The following is a 24,765-nucleotide window of genomic DNA, read 5'->3' as shown; positions in this document are numbered from 1 at the left end:
CACACCCTGCACCTCTTCCATTTTGCAACGCAACCGCAATGGTTGCCACGACCGGCTCCCACCAACATTCCAGCCGCATCGAGAAAGGTACTGTTCACGAGTCTGTTCATGCATTCGCTGGCCTGTACCACCGCGGTCTGCTGGAACTGTTAGACTCTGTTGGTTTTAGCATCACATTAGCCCTGGACGGAGCTACCGACTCGTAGGAACTGTGTTTTTTAGATACTTCTGCAATTATAAGGATATTTTGCAAAGTATATCTTTTTAAGTACTGTATGCTGGATTCTTAACGTTTTGGTCTTGTTTTGGATATATAAAAATATTGGATATTTTTCTAAACTGGTGTGGCGTCTTTTTGTAGTGTTGTCACTGTATTAATGTTGGTTATGTGCAAATGCTTCACACACTGCCTCTGAGATGAGCCTGCCTGCTCATGCCAAGCTACCAAGGGGGCGAACAGGGGTTATTTTAGAAGGGTATCCCCTTTACCCTGACTAGGAAGAAGGGTCCCTGTTGGACAGCGGTGCAAACCATTGCTAACTAGAGACCCTCCATTTCTAACACACCTGCATTGAGTAAAGTAGTGAGTTGGTGTGAAGAGCAAAGCTTGACATTGTTATCTTTCTTGGGAAAGGCTGTGACAATACCTCTTCTCTATCCCTGGAGAGGACATTGTCCCTGATAACAATGTGGCATCACGTACCATTGTAGTCCACTAAGTTCCTGAAAAAATATTTGATATCATTTATTGGTGATTGTATTTTCACCTGCAAAACAAAAATTTGATAGTAGCTTAAGAACTACATGATGTATATATTTGCCTGCATCATATCTGTATGTACAATCAAAAAAGGGGGGAGATAGTGGTACTGGTTAGGTTCACCCTCAAATGTACATGTAGTTCACAAAAAAACTGTAAATGCAGATTCAAAAAAACCTAACCCAGGGAATGGGGATTCCGCTGAATGCCCGAAAAAACAAGACCCCTGTCCAAAGAAAAGAAAATTATTTTCTGGAGTCCCCTCATTCACCGAGGGTTACCCCAAGGTGACATGCTTCATCATTGGGGCCATCCCAAACAGCTGCTGCTTGGGGCGTGCTGCAACTTGCAGAACTACGTAATAGCACTTTTTCGTGAAGAAATGTGTAGTGCAGTATTCGTGGAGTGGTGAAAGTGTTGTTAAAAATATCTAGCTAGTGAGCTACAACTTCTAGTTGGTAGGGATAAAAAGGGGTTAAATAGTAGGGAAAAGATATAACTGTTATGTGTATACAGTCCCTAATATTCGGTCGACATGTTTCGTGGTATCCCCTAAACCTCTTCTTCATGACCACACGGGGACCAGCCCCATGCTTACCACTCCTTGTGAAAACCTATAATAAAGTGAGGATATACACCAAATGTGTGAGAACCCAATTCAAAATACATACGGTTTAGTCTTTGACTCGTGGTATTTATGCTTTGGCAATACTATCCCTCATGGTCTGCCGGGTTAGACGGTTTGTAGTCATACCTTCGTCAAAGCACACCTCCGTCTAACAACACCTACTGGCACCCGGGCGGACTGCATCATATCTGTATATGCCAGTTATCTTCTACAATCTATGCTATACCATGATACAGCAGCTAGTTTGAGAACAGGATGGCTAGGTATAATACCGAACAGCAAAACACTTTCTGTACTTAGCATGACTGTCAGATTTGCCTGGTGGGCCAGAATAGTCTGTGGGGGTTCACATGCATGGGCTCCGCCCTGTTGTGTGTAGGATTCACAAAGATATTCAGAGGAGAGCTTCTCTTAAGACTCACTTTTAGTTATACTGGATAGCATTCAGAACTCAAGACCAGGGGTTGTACGTAATAGCCCCAAAGCACAAGGAGGGCTGATTTAAGGTCTTCTATCCTAAAGCTGACGGTACCATGCTAATTAATTCATTCTGAGTCAGACAATAGAATTTGTTAGTTAATCTTTGTGATTATGTGCCATTACTTTTGGGAGAGACAGGTCTTAACTTTCTTCCAGACAGCAAGTGATCTGAATATTTCTTGTCTTTGCTGGGGGAAATTCAATTGTTTTGCAGATAGTCCAGAAAATGTGTTCCACCGGTCAAGATGCGAGTAGAGAGCACAGTGTCCTCTGATTAGCTTTGGAAATTTGCTTAAATTACAAATGGACTTCCTCCTTGTATGCATCTTTTGACAATGTAGACTATTGGGAGACAGTGAAACACTTTGAGCATGGATGTGTTGCTTTCCCACAGTTCCTAAATGCTTGAAGACACATTGTATTATGTAGGTGGTTGGTGAAACGGATAACTCGCTTGTCACTTCATCCACTGGTGGGTGTATTATTCCATTCACATGCAAAACTGGCTGATTGAAAGCATAAGTCTGTTCTACCTAATTAACAGAATAACACCAAATTTCGCAAACTTTTCCCCCCAAAAGCTTCGTAACAAAAGAATTGATTGAGTTCTGTTCACAATGATTTTTTTTGCTATAGCAACTTCGGTTAATTGAAGCAGGCCAACTTTCATATGTGGGGGCACCGTGAGTGCCCCACATATAAAAGTTGGCCTGCTTCATGTTTCTTTTCCATGGTCCAAAAATAGTTGTGCAAAGTTCTGCTCTTAACTAAGCTACTCATGACTTTTTGACGTCTTCTTTGGTGATAAAATCTGTTATCTGACTAATTAAGACTGATTAACTGTCATTCTTGGCTTATTTCCACAGCCGCAGAGTCCACTTGTCCTTGGAACGGGTCAGGTTGGATTAAGAAATCTTGGGAATACAGTAAGTTATTGCAGCTCTATTTCATTATATTTTGTTTTCATTAATAGCAATTTGAAGTAAACCTTTCTGAGCTTGAAGAGTCCTTTCAACGTTTGAATAGTTTTTCCTATTCAGAATTTGACCCCAAATGTCTCGTATCTCTCCAGAGCCAAAATCGGATTGCCCTATCACTTTAGTTTGTCATTTATTTCAGTTACTTTTGGGCTGGGCATATTGACCATAAGAAATGCATTGTCAATTACGTAATGGACATTACTTACTATGGTCTGATTGGGAATAGTTTCCTATTGTTTTCTTTACCCAAGTTGACTGATCATTGGTCATGATTTAAAAGGTAGCACTCTGTTATAGCACTTAAGGAATGTAGCTGTTTTTCTGAGATATACTTGTCTGAGACAATGTAAGGGGGAATTTCAAAGTAAGAGCAACAGTCACACCTTACCCTGCATAACGAAGATAGCCTGCTTTAACTCCATGGTTCTTCCAGAAAGTCTGATTTAGAGTTTGGTGCAGAGGGTATTCGTTGCAAATGCAATGGAGTACTCTCTCTGCCAAACTAAAGTTCCCCCGTCTCATTTAGAGTCGGGCGGAACTGAAGTATGCCAGTGGTGGAAACCACTCCGTCTTAACCATTGACATGCTCCTCTGACTAAGTGCAGTCAGAATATTGGTAATTTGACCCCCGTCTGGTTTAGAGGTGCCAAATAACCAGTGTTCACCGTCCATCATCACCGCCAAGTAAAGTCTCACCGCAAGGGGCAGTGAAAACTTGTAAATCACCCCACGCCATGTTAGAAACTTCCCATGGCAAAGGGGGGTGGGGAAATTGTGGTATTTTTTTTTGTTAAGAAAATCCTGCTTTGAATTTTGTTTTTGAAAATAAAAAGAATATTGATTGTTTGCCATACAGCTCCATCACGTTGATGGAGCCGTCCATCAAACTTTCAATGTATTAACAGGAACTGTCATGACGGTGGATCCTGCCATTGTAAGGGATATCCTCTGGGATGGCGGATAGCTCTAAATCCTGTTGCGGGTACTCAATCAGTCGGGTACTTGTAAACCATGGCTACTCACCCGTCTCCAGGCGCTGGGGGACGGGGGCTGCTGGTTGGGCTGGGTGGAATGATTTGAAGGGCCAGGTCTTGAGGTCCTTCCTTCTTTGGGTCAGCGACTCGGATTGGCTGAGGTGCAGGGGCATGGGTTTCCAGGCCTTAGCGGTGAGGTAGGAGAATGACCTTCCTCCGGTTCTGGTCTTGTCGATCCTGGGTATGGAGGCGAGGGCGAGTTGAGAGGATCGGCGTTGTCTGGCGGGTACGTGGAATGGGAGACTGAGGTTCAGGTATGCTGGTCCTTTATTGTGTAAGGCAACAGAGTACTTTATTTCGTTGCCCTGGCACAGTAAATCATGTCTGCCAAATTCTAAATCAGACCCCAAGTCAGTTCTTCCTAAACCAGACCTGCTAATTCACATGGTTCAATTTTTTCCAATTCAATTCAATTCAATGAACTTTATTTGAATAAAAGACAGCATATCCATAAAAGTACAAGTTAAAAAACATACATCAAAATTAATATGGGTCTCCAATAATACAGTACATAGTTCATAGTTAATCATTAAAACGATCAACTAAAAACGAATAATAATATACATGTAATTTAACAAAATTGCATAGAATTGCAAGTGCGCACCGCAGCTTTCAGAAATGATCCAACCCGGAAGGTTAATTCATCATCATTTAAACCTAACACCCTCCCTTAGGCTGCATTATAATCAATTTCGTGTAGAGCTTTGAAATAAGGAATCAAAAATCTTTTGGTGAGAAGTAAATAATAGGAACAGAAGAATAAAAAGTGCAGCATTGATTGTTTGTGTTGGTTGTAACAGGGCCATGGTAGAAGATCAAGGTTATTAGTAAAACCCACTGGAAATGACAGCATGTATTTCATGGTATCTATCCTTAGTCGGATTAGTAGACCCCTTTGCCAGAAATATCTCGACCGCTGGTATCACATTCTCGATTTCCATGTATCTAGCCACTGAGGTTTTTTTGCATTCAGTAGTTAATCTAGCTTTTTTATATGAAGCATACAGGGTCTTCTGAAGGGATTTGCTGCTAATAGAGCTGATGTCTAAGGAGTTTTTTAAAAATACATGTTCCAGGTTCACACTAGCTAGACTTTTGCGAACCGCAGCCAGCCATGGTATGTACATCCCCCTGTCACAATTCAAACAATCTAAAATTATCTCTCTTGTTAACAATACTGCAGGATTGTTCCAAATTCTCAACCAAAATAGCGTAGGGCGAGCCTTAATATGATCTTCTATGTATGGGAGGTTGAGTTCGCTTTGGCTTGCATACTTGGATGAGGAAATAGATGCACCCAGGATTTTACGACAAAATCTATTCTCTCCACCCTGGATGCAACCACTAGTCGTGTGCCCCCAGACTTCCGCGCCATAGGTTGCAACTGGTATGCATTAAAGTCTATAGATCTTAAGAGTCCAAGGAGTGTTGAGCATCACCTCAACACTCCTTGGTTTGGGAAACCCAAGTATGATGTTAATAGAGTTGGTAAACTTCCTCCTACAATAGGCCACATGGTCATTTTACAAGCCATTAGATGCGAATACCAAGCCAAGGTATGGGAAAGTGCGAGTGCTCAATAATTGATTAGAATTTAAAACTATTGGTGAATTAGAATACTTCTTAGACCCACACGGCATCAAAAAAGATTTTTTTTAATTACTACATAAGTCTAGGGTGGCCATGAACTCTACAAAGCCATTAACCAAAGTGCGTAGGGCTTTTGGGGTATGTCCCATCAATACTGCGTCATCGGCATATAACAATACCGGAATTTTGTTATCATTAATAGATGGGACGTCCTGGGTTAAAGTCACCAAGGACTCACTTAAATCATTAATATATAAAATAAATAGGAGGGGGGCCTGGACACAACCCTGCCTGACTCCCTACCAACTCCAATGGCTTTGAAGACCTCACCATTCCTACTAATACAAACTCTGGCGTCTAGGTCTCTATGCAAATATGCTAAAAAGGAGACCAGTGTCTCCTCCAATCCATAATCTAAGAGAATGGACCACAGCCGGGATCTATTAACAAAGTCGAAAGCCGACGTAAGATCTATGAATGCGAGGTATAAATGTGTTTTCTTGGCTATTTTATATTTGCCAATAATCATGTTGAGGTTGAGGCACTGTTCCACAGTGCCCACTTTGCTCCTAAACCCCAGCTGACATTGATGTAAAACCTGGCATTCTTCAGCCCACGATTTGATCCTGTTGTATAATACCCTCCCTAAGATTTTCAAGGTATTATCGATCAGGGTGATCGGCCTGTAGCAACTCGGATTCGACCGGTCCCCCTTCTTAAAGATTGGTACTATAATACTAGAGGACCGGGTTTGGGGTATGGGGGAATGTATTAAATTATTAAAAACATTGAAAAGTAGTGGTGCCCAAAAGTCGGGGTGACTATTTATAAGGTCGATGGGGAGGCCATCAGGCCCGGGGGCTTTATGTCCCAGGCTCTGAGTAATTGCCTCCTCAACTTATTCAATCCATATCCCAATGGTTGGGATACGCGCCTCACGGACTAGACAAGGGTCCGGAGCAACGTAGATCTTGCTAAAGGGGTTCTCCCAGGACTCGCTAGATATATTACAACTAATGGGCGACATTGTGTTTCCCAGGGATCTCATGCCTTTAACTGCCTGCCAAAAATCCTTGCCATCTTTTAAGGTATTTGCCCAAACGAGATTATCCCAGTGGTCTTTAATGATCTCCTCTTTTCTGATTTTGATGGCTCTTTTATAACTTATCCTAAGTGATGTAACAAAAGAGCTACTTCTAGGTTTTCCAGCAGGCGCCCTCCGCAGGGCTCTGTTAGCTATAGAACAATCAGCATTGAACCATCCAGGGTCTAAGTGGGTTTTCTTGTTGGGCTTAGACAATAGGGATTTAATACCAGTGCAGAGCTGTGTAAAGGCACCAACCACCTCCTGATTGCACTCTCTAAATGTTAAGCAGGTGTCAATCAGAACAGGATAAGATCTTACCATCCTTTCAAATACTGCTCTGTTATCTATGCAACGCCACACCAGTCGGAGATTATCAGTAATGGTTGTTAAATCACTAGCACTGTGAGCATGGTCATAGGTTGGTCTATCTGTAAAACTTAAGGTCATGTTTATCGGATCATGATCCTACTGGAGTGTGGGGATTACCTTTACCTTTGTCACATGTTCGTCTATGCAAGCACTTATAAAAATATAATCAATGGTAGAGGCTGAGCCCCGTCCTCCATAAGTGGGTTTAATATGACCATCCCTAGAGGGCACTGCTGCGATCTCCATAGCATTTAAAAAGTTATTAGAACTTAGGAGATTCACTAGCTGGTCACCTCTCTGGCTCAACAGACCCATGTTAGTAAATTGAGTGGCTGGGCAAATGCCCTGTGGGATTTTAACATTAAAGTCACAACCTATGCATATACTTTTGGCTTTCATATCGCAATTAGCGATTTGTAAAGTAGAGATAAACTCAAACAATTCGATAAAGTTCATATTAGGAACGGATTTAAAATCATCATTATAAAACAAATAAAGTGAAGCCCCCGTGTATAAATAGTAGCCTGAAACTTATTACTATTGGTACGCAGAACTCTAGCGCAACCTCCTGCCCTAATATTAATCCATGTTGAGAGCCTGCCAGCAGGCCTGCCTAGTTCAGGGATGGGGGATAGGACATTAAAACATTCGAAACCCTCCATAAACAGCTCCCGAGTTGCCCTAGTCTCTTGGAGCATAACAATATCTTGGCTGTTAATTAATGCCTGCCAATCCGGTAAATTTAATTTGGATGCTAAACCCGCAACATTCCAACTTAATATTTTAAATGACGGGTCCGCTATCCTTGTGGTCCAGATATCGGGTTTGCGGGGCTGGGGACAAGTTCCAGGGGATACTAATTCCGCTACCTCAGTTAATACTTGAGTCATCGGGGGGTAGTCAATCCTGACAAAACAAATCTGATAAAGGCGCAAATCTGTTAAGGGTTGGGATGGAATAGGGTATGTTAGGACGAGATGCCTCAAATGGGGGTTTATAAAAGTAGCCCAATGGCAAAAGCACAAATACTCGTAGTAAGATCAGTCTGATCCATATGTGGTGATTATATAGCTTTTGCCACAGAAGGCCTGCGGAAATTAATGACTATACAATCCCCCCTAATAGATTTTTGAGATATACCCAACCAACCCACTCTCCGTGCCATGATAATATTCTCAGTCAGTAATGGCCTAAATCTTTTGTGTTTAGACAGCCAGTCCACACACTTACAACGTAACTGCGCCCATGATTCTGTCTGGTCAGATCTTAGGGGGGGGACGCCTGCTAAAACAACAACATATGGGCAAGCCTCGGGTGGTAGGTTTAACACCTCCGTGTTGCCCCCAGTCTCTGATACACAAGCGAAGGTGGTGGCCCCTTCTCATGATCTATTAGATGACATAGTGTTTTTTAAATTACCATCAGTGGTTGTATTTGAATCAACCCGCACTATGTTCCTATTAGCCCCTGTGGTCCCCACAGTTTCGAAACAAGAACGAATTGTATTACACATAACACAATCGTCAACACCTCAGATTAGTTGGGTCATTTGGCGTTTGTTGATAAGTACGAATGCTATTAGAGGGTAGATTTGACATGCTTGGTATTCCTGTGCCATTAGTTTCAGGAGTAGTAAGATCTACCCTGGAGGCAGTATTAGGGATCGTGGATTGGGGGACAGAAAGGGCGGAAAACACAACAGGCACGGAGTCCTTTAACGAAGAAACAAAATTGTCAAGAACACATTTAACACGATCAGTAATTGTGTCCATAATAAAACTCATAGCCACTTCGCTGCTGCTGCTGCCATTACTAATTGTAAAAAAACTGATCAATCTCAGTCTGAGTGCCAATAGAGCAGTGAAGAGAGTGAGTGTCTGGAGCATGAACTTGAGCCTCAACTGTTGTAAGGTTGGTGGAGAGACAAATCCAAGAATTCAATGTTGTACGGGTAGAACAGGGGTGAATGGGTTGCTTCCTCTTTGCGCTCACAGTCTTAACTGGCTTCCTCTTGCGTTTTGACCCGATAGGTGCAGCGGTAATTATAGGGGGATCTGATGCAGGAGGATTGGTTATGATAACGTCTCTAGAATCCTCACAAGGAGCAGTTAAAATATCAGGGTCATGCACGATTAAACTTCTAACTTCAGCTACCGAAGTCAAGGGTTGAAGTGGTAGCCCTAAGCCAAGAGAAAGACGCCTCTGTCAGTTCGATTTCGTAGCTAACAATGCTGACTGCTCTTTCCAGCATGGTGTCAATGCTTGTTACAGGAGTTCTGGATACCACTTGTCCTACACGTTTCCCCATGACTACTTTTAACACACAAGTCTTTTAGATATAAAATGAAAATATCCTTAGCTCACCTAGGGGGACTTGCATCAACAGTCGCCAGATGAAAGAGGGGTGGCCCAGTCCAGTCCTCTCCGGCCTCTGACGGCCTAAGACGGCCTGCCCTTGTCCTGGGCTTCTCCCGGCGCTGCCTGCACGCGTCCCGCGACGCGGGGCGCTGTACTCCTTTTAAGCGCCTCCTGGTGCTTTCACCCCGCGCTGATGGCGTGCGCGCCGCAAGTGCTGCCGGGCATTGTAGTTCAAGCCCCGGCAGCAGCGGCTATGGCGGCAAGGGCAGTAGTGCAAGCAGTGATCCACAGTGGCAGTAAAAGGGTCCCGGGCACTCCCCACGTCAGGTAGGACAACAGCAATGGAATTTATAAAATGAGCAGGGCTTCATTATGTCAGGCAATATCAGCACTCTTAACAAAGCCACATGGTGAGGATCCAATATCACGTGGTGGAAGAAAAGAAAAGCTGGAAACCCCTGCATTGAGCGAATTTCCTGCTCATCCTTGAAGTCTCTGGACAATCAGTGTTCATTATGGCTTTTTAAAACGCCCTAGGACATTGGAGGCAGGATTAGCAAGCTTTTTGTATTTTTCTTTTTGAGTGTCTGGGAGAGGTTGATGTGGAGAGGTGGAAGAAATGCCTTTTGTAGGTCTCTGCACTCTGCTCCACCCTCTCTAATGCCTTGACCTCTTCTCACTTTTGTTTGGGAAGTTGGCAGGTCTGCGTAAAATATTATGGCCAGTAAAATGAAAACGATTGCTCAAAAATTACTTTAATGCCTTTTCTTTAAAAAAATAAAAAAGAGAGAGAGGGTGGTTTTGAAGTGGGAAAAATCTAGTTAATGGTTGCCTCAAGTCTGGGCTATTTAAACATTGTCACTTTGTCTTTGCTTCAGAAATTCTTTGTATTTGTTTATAAGATAAATGTGACTGGCTCACCAGCTCTATTGCATTTCATAATGTCTGGTGATTTTGTAATTTATCATTTCACAGTCCCATTATCCTTCTTTGCTTTTGTACACTACAGTGGAAGGTGGTGGGGGCCATCAGCGCTCATTTTTGGGAACCAGGACTTATTTTCACGATCAGGCTTAGGAAGAGGAAAAAGGCAGAAAATGGAGAAAGTAAAGAGGAAAAGAAAGATATGAAAACCTTGACAATTTGGAGAAAGCAGAAATTAAAAAAAACATGCAAGAGTGAGATATGGAGGCAGGAAGTGCAGGATGGTGGAAGAGTCATTGGATGGAATCCAGAATAGCCATTCTTTATTTAGCACATCTGGTTTTCAGCTACAACAAAAAACAAAGCAATAGGTTCTAGAATACATATATATTTTAACAATTTGAACACTGGGTGCAAGAATAGATTCTTCAACAGCTGCAATTCCAGCTTGTATAAAAGGCTGGGTCACTAGCTTCCATGTTATGGAACTGCAGTCTCTTGGGAGAAGAGGTTTGCTAAGTCTGCTGTTTTTCCTAGTTTACAAAAAAATTAAAAGGCTGACAAGCCATTCTTTAGGATTAGCCTACTAGTCAGTACATGTGCTGTCTTTTGTGACACACATAGTAGGATTACCAAGATCATACAAGGGCTTGGACCCCACCTATTGCTGACATTTGGTTAGCTTTCATTTGCCTGCTGATGTTAGTCCCTCCTATGGAATATGGCCTCATTAACTTCTCTTGTGATTAGCTGCTTTCTGTGCTTCCATTGGGTGCTTCTCAAGCACTACTTTTTTACCCAGTTAAGCGATCCATGAGGGTACATGTATTTTCCGGCTGTCTCTCATGTACTTCTCTTCCCATACACTTTGCTTTGCTCACTATTGCCTGTGTGCTTCTCTGTGAACCCCTCTGTCTTGCACTTGGCCCTGTGTATCTGCCCACCCCTATTGCATTCTCACTGTGTGCTTCTCTTACCGCCGTTCCAGGTTGTGATGCAGGGATTCTGCCCATGAACAGAACTATGTGCAAGATTATAGGACCTTGGTGTATAGCGACTGACTCCTCCTACCACCTTACCCAGAAGCCCAGGACCGAATAGCTATAGTGTCTCACTTGCTCTCCTACACACTCGCAGAGAAACAAGTGATTAGAAACCCCAGAACACAACACTCCCAGATCTCTCAGGAATCGTGGTAACAAGACACACCCTTTCGCTCGCACTCTTGATCTGACAGAGACACTGAATAGTTTAAAATATTTATTTTAACTAACGTGACCTAACATTTATTTATTTATTTATTTATTTATAAAAGCATTTGTAGAGCGCGAACGAAGGCCCTTGGGCATCTCGGCGCTAAAACATGAAGTATACATGCCACAACAAGCAGGAAAATGCATAGTACAAATACAGTCAGCATAGCGGCTAGTCCATAAATCAAAAAGGGAGATGTCATCATGAAAAGACAACGGAGAACAGACAATAGAGCCTAACCTCCCTCCCCTGGCTAAGAAGCAGTATTATTATATATTAGAAGATCTCTTGGCTTTGTCAGCATACCACATACCTTAGCCTATAGATGGGAGTTCTACATCATAGGTGCTGTCTCACTCTTCTCCCTGGAAAGGTCCCCCTCCAAGTGTGTTTTTACCTATTTGTGTATCCGCATAAGACCAAAGTATGTTGTCCCAACCAGCAGCTGCATCGGTATGTTTTGTCTAGGTGCTAAGGCCTGACCAGAACAGAATAACAAGGGCCATTGTTTATCAACCTTGCTCACAATGTTCAGACTAAATACAGAGAACAGGCAGAGAAAGCACACATCAGACTGTTCTCATGTGAAAGGTGCAAACAAAGCCATTTAAAAAATAAAGCTATGTAGTACCATGCACAAAGCTGTGTAATGTCTGCAGAGCTCATGCTAACTTAGTGGAGACGGACATGTTCCCAGGGCCACATGAGAGTTGCTGTCTGTCCCATTGCTTCTCCTCCCCATCTCCACTCTGTGTTGCTTTCGTCCCACCCATGCCCTCTTCTGTCGCCTGTTGCTTGTGATACCCACCAACACTCTGTGTTACTTCCTAACACCCACACCCTCTGTGTTGGTTCTGCCCCCAACCCCCCACCCATGTCCTCTGTGTTGCTCCCACCCAGCCTGGCCTTGTGTTGTCCCAATACTTTAAAAAAAACATTCTTCGGTGCTACATAATTTTATTTGTTTTATTTACCAATGAAAATTGGTTAATTATAATTAAAGAAAATTGTTCATGTCATTCTCTAGTTGCGTGCATGAACCAACAAAGTGACACAACCACCACATCATAGCCCTTTTTAGGTCGCATCCTACCAGACAGTGCAGCTGTGCGGTATGCTAAAGACTTCTTGGAGAGTTTCAGAACGTTGACCTGGGAATGCATTCCGCTTGTTGATTGCTATTGGCTTTGTGAATTGTAACTCACATTTTCTGGCTTTCAGTTTGCTGGCTTTATTTGCTTTAGGCTGTCCATCTTGAGCTCTTACCTCCCCATGCCAAAGTCGTTTTCACAGTGATCTTCCACAAACGCGTTTTCTGTTACAATGGTCCTTTAAACCTTGTTCTTATCTCCTCACATTTACTGGGCATTCTAAGACCAAGACCAAATGTCAAGCTGTATCTTCAAGGAAGCCTGGTGTATATTTTGCTTTTAGCTGACTTCAAAGTGAGATCGTTTACAGGAAAGAGGAGTGCAGCATACTTTCTCCATGGAGCCTGCTTGTACCCTTTTTCTTAAATTTTATTTTATGTAAATGTAAATGTGTTTGTATTTATATAGCGCCTTCTACCCAGAGGTCTCGTATTGCTGTATTCATACCGCTGTGGAACCCGTCCTGGCTTTCCTGTGAGATGCCCACTCCTGGGCACCCCCAAGGTGAAGCCAGACATCCAAGTGCTGCTGGGGCTGTTGTGGAGATTAAGCAAGCTATTGCCCAGAGTCACAGAGTGGGACCCATGATTAGACTAGGCACCGAGGCGAGAATTATCAGGTCCGGGGAGATTGAGTCCAAGAGCTGTCGAGGCGGGAATTGAACCCTGATCCCTGGCCAGACCTCTGCAGCAGGGTCTGCCGCTACTCTTCTCCACGCATTTTAGACATAGCCTTCTCAAAATGCATCTTGTTCTTCACTTCAAAAAACATTTGCCTTTCCATTTGTGTTTGCATGAAGTTTACTATTGGCATTGTCATGGTGGGTGGAAGCATGAATGTTTCTAAAACCATGTTTGAAAACTATTACAAAAAAAAGTGCACTGATTTAGTCTGCTATACTTGTACCACTAAGCTGAAACGGTTCTGCATGTGAATGAAATGCATTTCTGATAGATACTTCTGCCTCTGGATTCCTCACCTTTTGAATGACTCCTTGCGCAGAATTCTACTGAAACTTTTTTCATAGCTCTCCCACGTCGAAGAGGACGTCACAATGGTATGGCTCCGCACACAATTCTGCGTGACATCATCAGAGCCATAAGAAGACCTCAGTGGCGTACTGACGTCCGTTCCCTTTATTCCGCGTTGTCGACCTGTAGTGGTTTTTCTAGGACTCTCCATTTCTTTGAACTCTACATTGTCACAGTTGTCTGACAACTGTTTCTGTGCAATGGCTACTCAGAAGATGCCTGGTTTTAAACCCTGTAGGGAATGTGGGGGCCACATGTCTGTCACGGACCCCCACAAAGATTGCCTTTGGTGTCTTTCTTCTGACCACAACGTCGAAGGATGCTCTTATTGTTGTCAGAGTAATCCGAAGTCCCTCAAAGAGAGGGAAGCGAAGTTGTTTTTGGCCCAGGCGAAGAAAGAGAAGAGAGGTCGGAAGAGGACAAAGTCGAGGCCGAAGTCGCCGACTCCACACACCTTGAGGTCGTCCAAAAAACACAAGAAGAAGCGGCCTCATGGGTCCAAGCGTCGCTCTTTGAAGGACAGATCACCAGAGCTCTTGTCCCCGGTCCAACGGCATCAGAGGAAGGCTGACCTCTCACCTTCTCCTTCACCGCAGGTTACTGCGGTACATTCTCTGATGCCGAGGGACTTTCCGGCGCCCAGGGAAGCGAGTCCTTCACCTCCGTCCACTTCACCGCCTGCTCTGGTGTCTATGGTGCTGCAACCAGAACCCGCCTTATGACATCAGCCTGTTCCGACAGTTTCGGATCCGTACCCACCTTTCCTGGCTCCAGGGGCGGATCCTTCGCATTTTCTGAATGCAATGTATGTCATGTTTGCCAGGGCAGTTACCCCCTCTGGCGTGCCCGGTGGCACAGTGGAACCGCTTTCCTTTAGCATGGGCGATCTTCAACATTAATGCCAATGAATCCATCTTGGACTCTCCCGACCCGAGGTTCCCAACGCCAATACCGTCCCAGGAGGGAAGGATGGACTTTTCTCCGGAGCCGCCGGGCTTCGGTCCTGCGCCGTCTCGACTTCGTGCTCCGCCAGCCGCTCCTGAAGGGCCTCCTTCGACGCCGGCTCCAAAGTCACTGACGCTGCATCTGGCGCCGCCGATTCCGAAGATGCATTTGAGGAGGAAGGCTCAGAGGCTTCTGGAAGAGGAGGAATTCCAGGAGCTACAGGAGCAAGCTAAGGAAGGAAAAATACTGGATCCGATGGATGATTTTGAAAGGCTTCAAGAAGCCAGTGGTCTGGACACATCATAGGAGTGGGAGCTCTCTTCACCCAAAGCTCTTCCTTCTCAGGAGGTGGTCGCATACCATTAAGTTATAAGGAAGGCAGTTGCCCACTGCGGAGGTCAAGTCAAACATTCTATCGGAGGTGCTTCACTCCCCTTCATCAGTGGTGGAACCTCTGCTTCTGTTCAACTAAGCCTTGACAGAACCAATATTGGAGATATGGCAGAAGCCAATGTCTGCCCCAGCTGCTTCTAGAACTGTGGCAAGACGTTACAAGGTTGCACCAGTGGATCCAGCATTTTTATCGTTACACCCTTCACCTTAGAGCTTGGTGGTTCAAGCTTTATGCTTCTCAAAGCAATCCGCAGGTTTCTGTCTCTCCACTCCGGGGGATAGAGATTCCAAGTAGCTAAAGCAGTCGGCTAAAAAGATGTTTTCATCGGCCAGCATGGCTTTGAAGTCAACTAATGCCACGTGCCTGTTTGGCCTCTACATCCATGCATTGATGGACTCGGCTAAGGAGGTGTTTCCTAAGCTGCCAGAGGATGTCCGAGTCATTTCACTGAGGTGCTGTTGGCCAATCAGTCGGCAGCCTGTCAGGTGATCCAGACTCCAGACTCGATACGAATGACTCCGTTGCTAGGGTGATGGGCTCTTCAGTGGCAACTAGGAGGCACGCCTGGTTGAGAGGATCAGGTACATCGCCAGGGCTGGTGCTCAGAGAACCATCTGTTGCTTCTGCAACAAGAAGTCCTGTCCTTGTTCCAGAAAGGTGCGATAGTGGTTGTTCCGGAGCGGGAAAGGGGTCGGGGATGCTACTCCTGGTATTTTGTGATCTCCAAAAAGGATGGGCAATTGAGGCCAATCCTAGTCCTCAGGACCTTGAATTTCTACCTCAAGCAGGAGAAGTTCAAGATGTTGACTCTAGCTCAGGTTCCTCTGGCGCTGCAGCAGGAAGACTGGATGGTATTGATCGATTTAGAGGATGCATATTTTCACATTCCCATCCTGAAGTTGCATCGGAAGTATCTCTGTTTTATGGTGGGGTCTCAACATTAACAGTTTGCGGTCCTTCGGTTCGGACATGCATCCACGCCTCGGGTCTTCACGAAGGTGATGGCGGTGGTGGCGGTGGTGGCAACGCATCTCAGAAGGTCGGGGATTCCTGTTCTCCCCTATCTGGATGACTGGCTGCTCAATGCAAAGTCCACCATGCACGCTGGCACATGAGGGCACTCCGGGGGTGCCTCTGCAGGCAGTGGTTTCAACACAACAGGGATCTCAGGGAGGTGGTCAGAATCTCCAGAGACACTGCAGCATATCTGTTATGGTGCAGTGTTTCAGGCAACCTGTCTCAAGGGAAGCCCTTTCAACCGCCTTCTTTGGTGACCACAGTGATAACAGATGACTCCACTCTAGGGTGGGGTGCTCATCTGGGGGATCTTGAGATCAAGGGTCTTTGGTCTCCAGAGGAGAGATTGCTTCACATCAATTTTCTGGAATTACGGGCAATATGTTTGGCTCTCAATGCCTTTCATCTCTCCCTTTGCGGTCAGTCAGTTCTGGTCCTGACGGACAACACTACTGCGATGTTGTACATCATCAAATAGGGATAAGTAGGGTTGTATCATCTCTGCAACTCTGGTCCTGGGCTCAGGACCATCAGATTTGTCTAATTGCAAATCATCTGGCCGGGGTGCTAAATGTGCATGTGGAAAGTCTCAGTCGGCAATACTCAGCTGATAACAAGCGATGTCTTCATCCGGAGGTGGTCCATCACATTTTCAGGATTTTTGAATTTCCTCGGTTGGACCTGTTTGCCACTCATGAGAACGTACACTGCCCGTCGTTCTCCAGTCACCGATGCAGGGAGCGTTGGGGGTCACGTTTCAGTTAGATTGGGGCTCTCAGCTTCTTTACGCGATCCCTCCCATACCCTTGATTCCTCAGGTTCTGAGGAAGAGTTGCCATGACCGGGCCCAAGTCATATTGATTGCCCCGGATTGACCAAGAAGAGTGTGGTACACAGACGTCTTTCACCTCTCATCGCACCCTCCTCTCCATCTACCTCTCAGGGAAGACCTCCTCTCGCAGTCGCAGGGGCAGGTTCTACACCCCCACCTCCAGAGTCTGCACCTTCATGCCTGGAGGTTGAACAGGGCAAACAGAGTTTTCTCCCACCGGATGTGGTGGATGGTATTTTATCGGCCGGAAGATACTCCACCAAATCTGTCTATTCTGGTAGGTGGGCCAAGTTTGTTAAATAGTGTGGAGAGAGAGAGATCAATTGATCCCTTGCAGGCCCATTTATCTGATATTCTAAGATTCGCTCTTCCCTTGGCTTAGCAGGGTGTGCTGTAGCAACTGCTAAGGGCTACTTGTTGGCCTTTCTTCCCTTACCAAACCAACCCCCTTTGTTTAAGTCTCATATAGTCATGAGATTCATTAAAGGTCTCACAAACCGGTTTCCTCCCACTCCGTTTTTTATGCCTCCATGGAATTTAGTTCTTACCTTCCTGATGAGGTCTCCCTTTGAGCCTCTTCATAGTTGTCCTTTGAGGTTCCTGTCATTCAAGACAATCTTTCTGGTTGCAACTACATTGGATAAGAGGGTTGGTGAGCTACAGACTCTGAGTTCCAAGCCTCCTTTCGCCTCTATTCATGCAGATAAGATGGTTCTTATGACCAGAGCTGCTTTCCTGCCTGAGGTGGTCACTCCTTTCCACCTACGGCAATCTATCACTCTACCCACTTTCTATCCTCCCCCTCACCCTTCTAAGGAGGAGGAGAGACTTCACCGTCTGGACCCTAAGGGGGCGGTCAGCTTCTACCTAGTCAGATCTAAAGACTTCAGGCTGGACGACCAACTCTTCATTGGATATGTTGGAAAAATGAAGGGCAAGACTGTGCACAAGCGAAACGCTATCCAGGTGGATCTTCGTCTGCATCAAGATCTGCTATGCCTTGGCCAAGAAGGAGCCTCTTGAAGGTATTTGAGCTCATTCAACTAGAGTTGTCTTCTTCAGCTTTGGCTAGAGGTGTCCCTGTTGTAGACATCTGCAAGGCGACAATTTGGGCCTTCCCCCACACATTTGCGAAGCATTACTGCTTAGACTCGAAACTGAGGAGGGATGGCCACTTTGCCCATTCTGTGCTGCAGTATTTTTTGGTATAGGTAGGCAGACACCTTCCTCCGGGAGAGGGACTGCTTGAGGATTCAATTGAAAAGGTAAGGAATCCACAGACGGATGTATCAATCATAAGAACAAGTTACTTAGCTTTGTTAACATTTTTTTTATTGGATACAGTATCTGCCTGTGGATTTCTCACTGACCCAACCGCCTCCCCATTGTCTGCCTACTTATACCGAAAATAATTTTTGGAATATGTCATTTTTGTAATTCATTGCCACTTGGAACGATAGGATGCTTGTCATTAGGAAATGTTTATATTTTAGAATTTCCAGTTTCCTTTCTTTTTTGAATCATATACTCTTTATATTTGTGAATATATTGTATACTGTGTATATTTGTGAATTATTGTCGGTTCACCCGTTTGCCTCGAAGGCACGGAAAAAATGGGTGGAACTGACGTCAGCACACCAACAAGGTCTTCCTATGACTCCAATGACGTCAGGCGGGGATTGTGGGTGGAGCCGTCCCATTGTGACTTCCTCGTCGACGTGGGAGAGCTATGAAAAAAGTTTCTGTGGAAAGCTGCGCAAGGGGTAATTAAAAAAATGAGGAATCCATAGGACGATACTGTGTCCACCAGAAAAAGCGTTACCGAAGGTAAGTAACTTGTACTTTTGGAATTTTTGCAGAGATGTTTTAATATTTAGCACTTTCTTTGCAAAATTCCTCCTTTTTTGTGAGTCCATTTAATTTGTGAAACTGCCTTTTTGTGAACAAAGTACAAAAACGAATTTCTGTCTCAGGCTAGCATATGGTGATCTTGGACAATTTACATTGTTTATGGCCCGTTCACTGTCAAGCACAGGATAAGATGTTTTTACAGGAAAAATCCAGCCACATTGTAACACAATTTAACAATGATTGGTTTCCACTTTGATGTGTAAAGCATATGTTTTATGTATGACATCCATGGCAACTCATTTTGGATAGTAGGATACATGTAAAGGTACTTTTTGTTTGTGATAGCTATTTGTTTAGTTAAACAATAATGATGTATCCCGTCTGCCACTGTGCCTTTGTCAGAACACATATATTACTGGATATGTAAACTATTTCTTCATTTGTCCTTGCAGGCACTAGGGTCATGATTTGAATGGTGCAGCAGGTGCAGTAGCACAGGGGCCAAAAGATCTAGGAAGCCCACTGAGCACCGATTATGGCTATATTTTGCTACTAAACAATCAATCAAAAGTACAATTAACTTGTAGGAACTACAGTCATGATGTGAATGGGGCATCAGGTGCAGTGGCACAGGGTCCATAAGTTCTAGGAAACCCACTGAATAATTACATTTACCTTGCAGGCACTAGGGTCTCTTGAATGGTGTAGTAGGTGCAGTGGCACATGGGCCAAACACTTTAGGAAACCCACTGAACACCAATGATGCTGTATTTTACTACTAAACAAGTAATCAAGTGCAGTTACCTTGCAAGAACTGGGGTCATCGTTTGAATAGTGCAGTAAGTACAGTGGCACAGGGGGTCAAAAGGTCTAGGAAACCTCCTGAACACCGATCATTGCTACATTTTACTACTAAACAAGCAGTCACAAGTGTACATGTATTTTCCAGCTGTCTTCCTCATGTACCTCTCTTCCATACACTTCTCTGTTGCCCTTGTGCTTCTTCGTGAACCCCTCTGTCTTGCACTTGCCCTCATGTATTCTCTCACCTCCATTGCATTCTCACTGTCTGCTTCTCTCTCTGCCGCTCTAGGTTGCATTCTATCCCATTACTACTTCTCCTCATCTCCACTCTGTGGCAGTAGGGTCCTGATTTGAATGGTGCAGTAGGTGAATTGGCACAGAGGCCAAAAGATCTAGGAAACCCACTGAACACAGTTAATCGCTATATTTTACGACTAAACAAGCAGTCAGAAGTGCAGATTAACTTGCAGGAACTAGAGTCATGATTTGAATGGTGCAGCAGATGCAGTGGCACAGGGGCCAAACGCTCTAGGAAACCCACAGAACACAGTTAATTGCTGTATTTTACTACGAAACAAGCAGTCAGACGTGCAGATTAACTTGCAGGAACTAGAGTCATGATGTAAATGGTGCAGCAGGTGCTGTGGCACAGGGGCCAGAAGGTCTAGGAATCCCAATGAATACTGATTATTGCTATATTTTACTACTACCCCCAACTCGAAATCGGTTCTGGCTGCGATCTCCCTGCTCCCCGGCAGTGCGAGCACCAAATACTTCACCACTGCTGCTGTGGTACCTGACTCTTCCTCCTTTCCCTAACGGGCTTCCTCCCTTTCAGGCTTCCTTTTGTCCTCACCTAGGACACTAGCACACCTTAAACGTGTACCTAATCACCTTTTTTCACAGTATGGGCAGCTCTTAAAAAAAGCACTTAAACATGTTCTAAAGTATTTTAGTGCTTTATAAGAGCACCAGTTCTGTTGCACAAAGACTCTTTTTTTTATAGCACTGGGGAGATTAAATGATATGGCCAGGATCACAGGATGCTGAGCTGACGCCAAGACTCTAATGCGGTTTCCCAAGTCGGCAGCTCTTTTCCTTATTTCAGATCTTTATTATAGTCACCTGCAACCTGTACAAAAAACATTGACAAAGACAATAGATTTCACATAGGCGAAACCTTTTGGCTTTGCCAATGCTTGTTCTTTATTATTACATGTAATACGATCTTGAAATACATACCTTCAGGTTGTGCACTATACGAAAACCTCTCCAACATTTGATTTTACTAAAATGTTGTCCATGTAGATAAGCAGCCAAGGTCATCCAAAGCTGCACATCACTGACTTGCCTCTTAGTTCACTATTGGCATTGTCAAGGTGGGTGGAAGCATGAATGTTTCAAAATTCATGTTTGAAAACTATTCCTTAAAAAAAAATACTTGCACTGATTTAGTCTAATGTACTGCTACTACTAAAATGATACGTTTCTTGATGTGAAAAAAATACATTTTTGGAATTTTTGAAGAGACTTTTTAATATTTTACACGTTTGTTGCAGAATGTCTTTAACAATGAAGATGACCCAAAAGTTAACTGTGGAGGACACCCTAGTTACTTGCTTTCCTTCACATCAATTAACTTGTAAATTAATGCTTGCCCGTTTTGAACAGGGAGCCACATGCAAAGGTCAGGAGAACGAGGCCATAATAAAAGCTCTACAAGGACGTTATAGTATAGATTATACAGCAGCGCTGGCATCAGTGCAACTAGCTACCAGTACAGAAAAAAAACGCTAGCGCAGTCAACGCTGGTTGTATGAAAGATTTTCTTTCTTTACTTTCAGCCATTTGCAAATGGCTAAAAAACATTGGCTAAGCCAATAGATCTCACAAGACCTATTGGCTTTGCCAATGCTTGTTTACTTTGTTTTTATAGCCATTCTGCACAGCATCCGGGATGCTGTACATCAATGCTAAAACCATTGGCAAAGCCAGTAGATTCTAAAGGCGAGGCCTATTGGTTTTGCCCGCATGCACGTACAAAGGGACACAGCGGCCACATTATAAGACCCCCCCAGGATATAGCGGCATGAACTAGTAAATTTAGCGGCACAAATCAGGAAATTTAGCGGCACAAATCTGGGAATTTAGCAGCATTTAGCGGGATTTTATTTTGGGGTTTTTTCGACAACAAACACATATCTTATTGTTTGAGTTATTTTACAACATGGAGCTATGTATATTTTGTTTATTTACAATTCAGGCCATTTGTTTTGGTTAAAAGGCTACATGTAGGACATAACTTGTTACTGAATAAATGGCCACGGAACATGTATGCCTGGCATGTTAATCTTGGCCATGTACGTCCAGTTCTTCTGAGCACTCCAAATCTAGCCCAGTATTGTGCTGCTGGTTATAATGCAAAAACAATAATGCCCGGATGGATTGCTCTGAAAGGGACCGTCGTCTGGATGACAGAATAATTTTGTAGATGCTGTTGCTCCTTTCAGCATCTGCAGAACTGGTCACACAGTCCTTGTACACAGCTGCAAGTTGGGAAAGAGCTGGAATGCGGTCAGCCAGCCCACGCCAAAAGGTCTGTGTCAATCACTCCAGAAACAGATGCCTGCACTGCTTCTGGGCCTACATTTTCAAAGTAGAGGCGAAGCTCCTGATCGGGAACTTCGCTCAAACCAGGGATGGCTGAATATGCACTCTTCTCATTAGGCAGGATGTAGAGTCGCGCAGGATTGAAAAGGCGCACTTGATTCAAGAATTGTATGCCCACCTTTTCCAGTGAATGTTCAAAAGCTTCATTAAGCTGGACTGATATCTTTTTTTTCTGTGCCAGACTTAATTTTGCCCCTGCAGTGATCTGTAGAAATGGTTGTAGCGACTCCACAGTGAGGACTGAATTGTTTGTTAGGTTCACGTGGAGGTCCTCCAAATAATCATATACCTTCATGGTCACTGGTGTCTGACTCTGGAATAACTCCATCAGGTTTAAAATGCTTTGGCATTTTTCTGCCAAAATGTCCAATTGGACTTTAATGCAGTTTCTTTGGTCGCTGTTCAAAATCTTCTGTAGATTTTCAAGGGAATCTGGAGGAGACTTGCTGAGTTGCATCTCAGACTCAACAAACCCACCATAGGCCTCAAAGTGCTTGCAGTGGTACTGGACAGCAGCACATCAAGAATTCCAGTGGGTACTGCAAGGGTCAGGTGCCACCCGTGCTTTCATCCCTGGTTCTCAGCAAGATGGTGCAGGTCCCTTCTCTTCCTGCTACCAGCCATGTAAAAGATGTGCGAGAAGTACAGAAGGAAAGCCTTTAGCTCCACAAAAGGCTTGCTAAATGACTCTCCAACAAGATTCATTATGTGTGCCAAGCAGGTGATGTGTATGGAGTTTGTATACAGATTCCTCAACACAGTGTTGTATGCCTTGAGCATGTATGCAGCGTTGTCAATGTTAAAAGACAAAATCGTTCTGGAAGTCTATGCTGTACTCTGTGAGCACCTTTACAACAGCTTGCGCTACAGTCCCATGGTTGCACTGTGATAGGAAGACTGTGTCTACCAGGTGGGTATGGATCTGACGGGCACCCTGCAAAGAGACTACTGCAACTAACACATTCAATACACACCACCCTTCGACATCTGGTGTTTCATCAAATATAACACTGATCTTCTGATCTTTCAATAGTTCTTTCAGCTCGTTCTTGGCACTTATATATCTCTCTGGGAGATAACGTTCTTGAAGCTGATGACTTCCAGGTATCGCTCCACCATTCCGTACTCGCTCGTGGAGAAACTTGCACAACACAGGGTGGTCGGTTTTGCTCAGCGGAATGTTCAGCGCTGTGCAGACATTGACCCACTCACTTATAATTTTATGGTTTGAGGCACCTGCAGCTGTACTCTTTGTGAATAGCGAGTTCACAGTCATCTGACGTGCACGTTTTGGCGAAGATTGAGGGTCAGAAGCATCTGAAGAGCGCTTCAAGTGCTTTTGGGACCGCACATGCATATCTACAGTGTGTTTCCATATGTGGTCCCCCGCCACATTGCACACACTGCAAAACAGCACGCCACCATCAGCATGCATCACGGTACTGTAGTCTCTGGCCCGATCTGCTGCGGTTATCTGGGTAGGCAGATGTGATCGGTGCTTCACAGGCTGCAGAAACTTCTCCATCCTGCTTTCGTTGTGGTGGCTTGTTGCTCCCTTGGAATACAGAAGATCTCTGGGTTGTGGCGCAGTCAGTTAGCTCACCTACAAATATATTTGGTGTTACTAGATGCATTTCAAGGGGGGGAAAGGCAATTGTTGAATGGTAAGTTAAGAAAGCGCCGGGGATCAATGATTAAAAATTAACGCAACAATGAAGCACTACACATGGCCAAAAATTGGAAAACTTTTTAGGACGCAACTGCAATAGGAAATGCCGAACGGCGTTGAGCAAACCGTGTTAAAACAGCATGGTCAGTCGCCTACAAATATATTTGGTGTTAGATGTGTTTCAAAGGGGAAAAAGGCATTGCAATTGTTGAAAAAACCTAAGGCAAAAATGTTTTCCGAAAAACAAGCAATCCTGGCCCTAAGTGCTTGCAAATAAAAAATACTATGACAAAGGTTGCATGGCTGGAGAAACTGGACAAAAAAGAGCACGATCAGCTGCCTGCAAAGAAAGTCAAACTTAAGCGCCGAAAACAAATTTGTACAAGTGTGTTTTGTAGGAGCACATAAGCTAAGCGTTGACACTCAGGGGAGGAGAAGAATAGGACCAGTCAAGTGCTATCTGGTATGTACGTAAAAACCTACAATTGCCCCAAACCAAAATAAAGAATTATGAAACTCCCCAGAAGTGTACAGAACCCCAAACTTACCAGCGCTATGAAGCAGGCGGCCCAATTCTGGCTCTTGAAACAGCAGATTTTTTCCTCCTAGACTCTGCAAAAGAACCAAAATAAAGATTTATGAAAGTCCCCAGAAGTGTACAGAACCCCAAATTTACCCGCGCTGTGCAGCAGGCGGCCCAATTCTGGCGCTTGAAACAGCAGTTCCTTTCCCCATAGACACTACAAAAGACCCAAACCCAAAATAAAGAATTATGAAACTCCCCAGAAGTGTACAGAACCCCAAACTTACCAGCGCTGTGCAGCAGGCGGCCCAATTCTGGCTCTTGAAACAGCAGATTTTTTCCTCCGAGACTCTGCAAAAGAACCAAAATAAAGATTTATGAAAGTCCCCAGAAGTGTACAGAACCCCAAACTTA

General features: G+C 44.3%; 1 protein-coding gene across 2 annotated transcripts in view; it reads left to right on the top strand.

The window, feature by feature from the left end:
• The window catches only part of USP21 (ubiquitin specific peptidase 21), a 558,274-nt gene that overhangs the window by 149,074 nt on the left and 384,435 nt on the right, over positions 1–24,765 (top strand). For both annotated transcript variants that reach the window (XM_086945031.1, XM_086945032.1), the window contains exon 5: positions 2,735–2,794. In XM_086945031.1, the coding sequence (XP_086801157.1) occupies positions 2,735–2,794 (60 nt within the window). The remainder of the gene's footprint in view (positions 1–2,734; positions 2,795–24,765) is intronic.

Source organism: Lissotriton vulgaris, chromosome 12 (genome assembly GCF_964263255.1).
Source record: "Lissotriton vulgaris chromosome 12, aLisVul1.2, whole genome shotgun sequence".
NCBI lineage: Eukaryota > Metazoa > Chordata > Amphibia > Caudata > Salamandridae > Lissotriton > Lissotriton vulgaris.
Note: the sequence above shows the minus strand (reverse complement) of the source record. Positions and strands in the feature narration are given on the sequence as shown.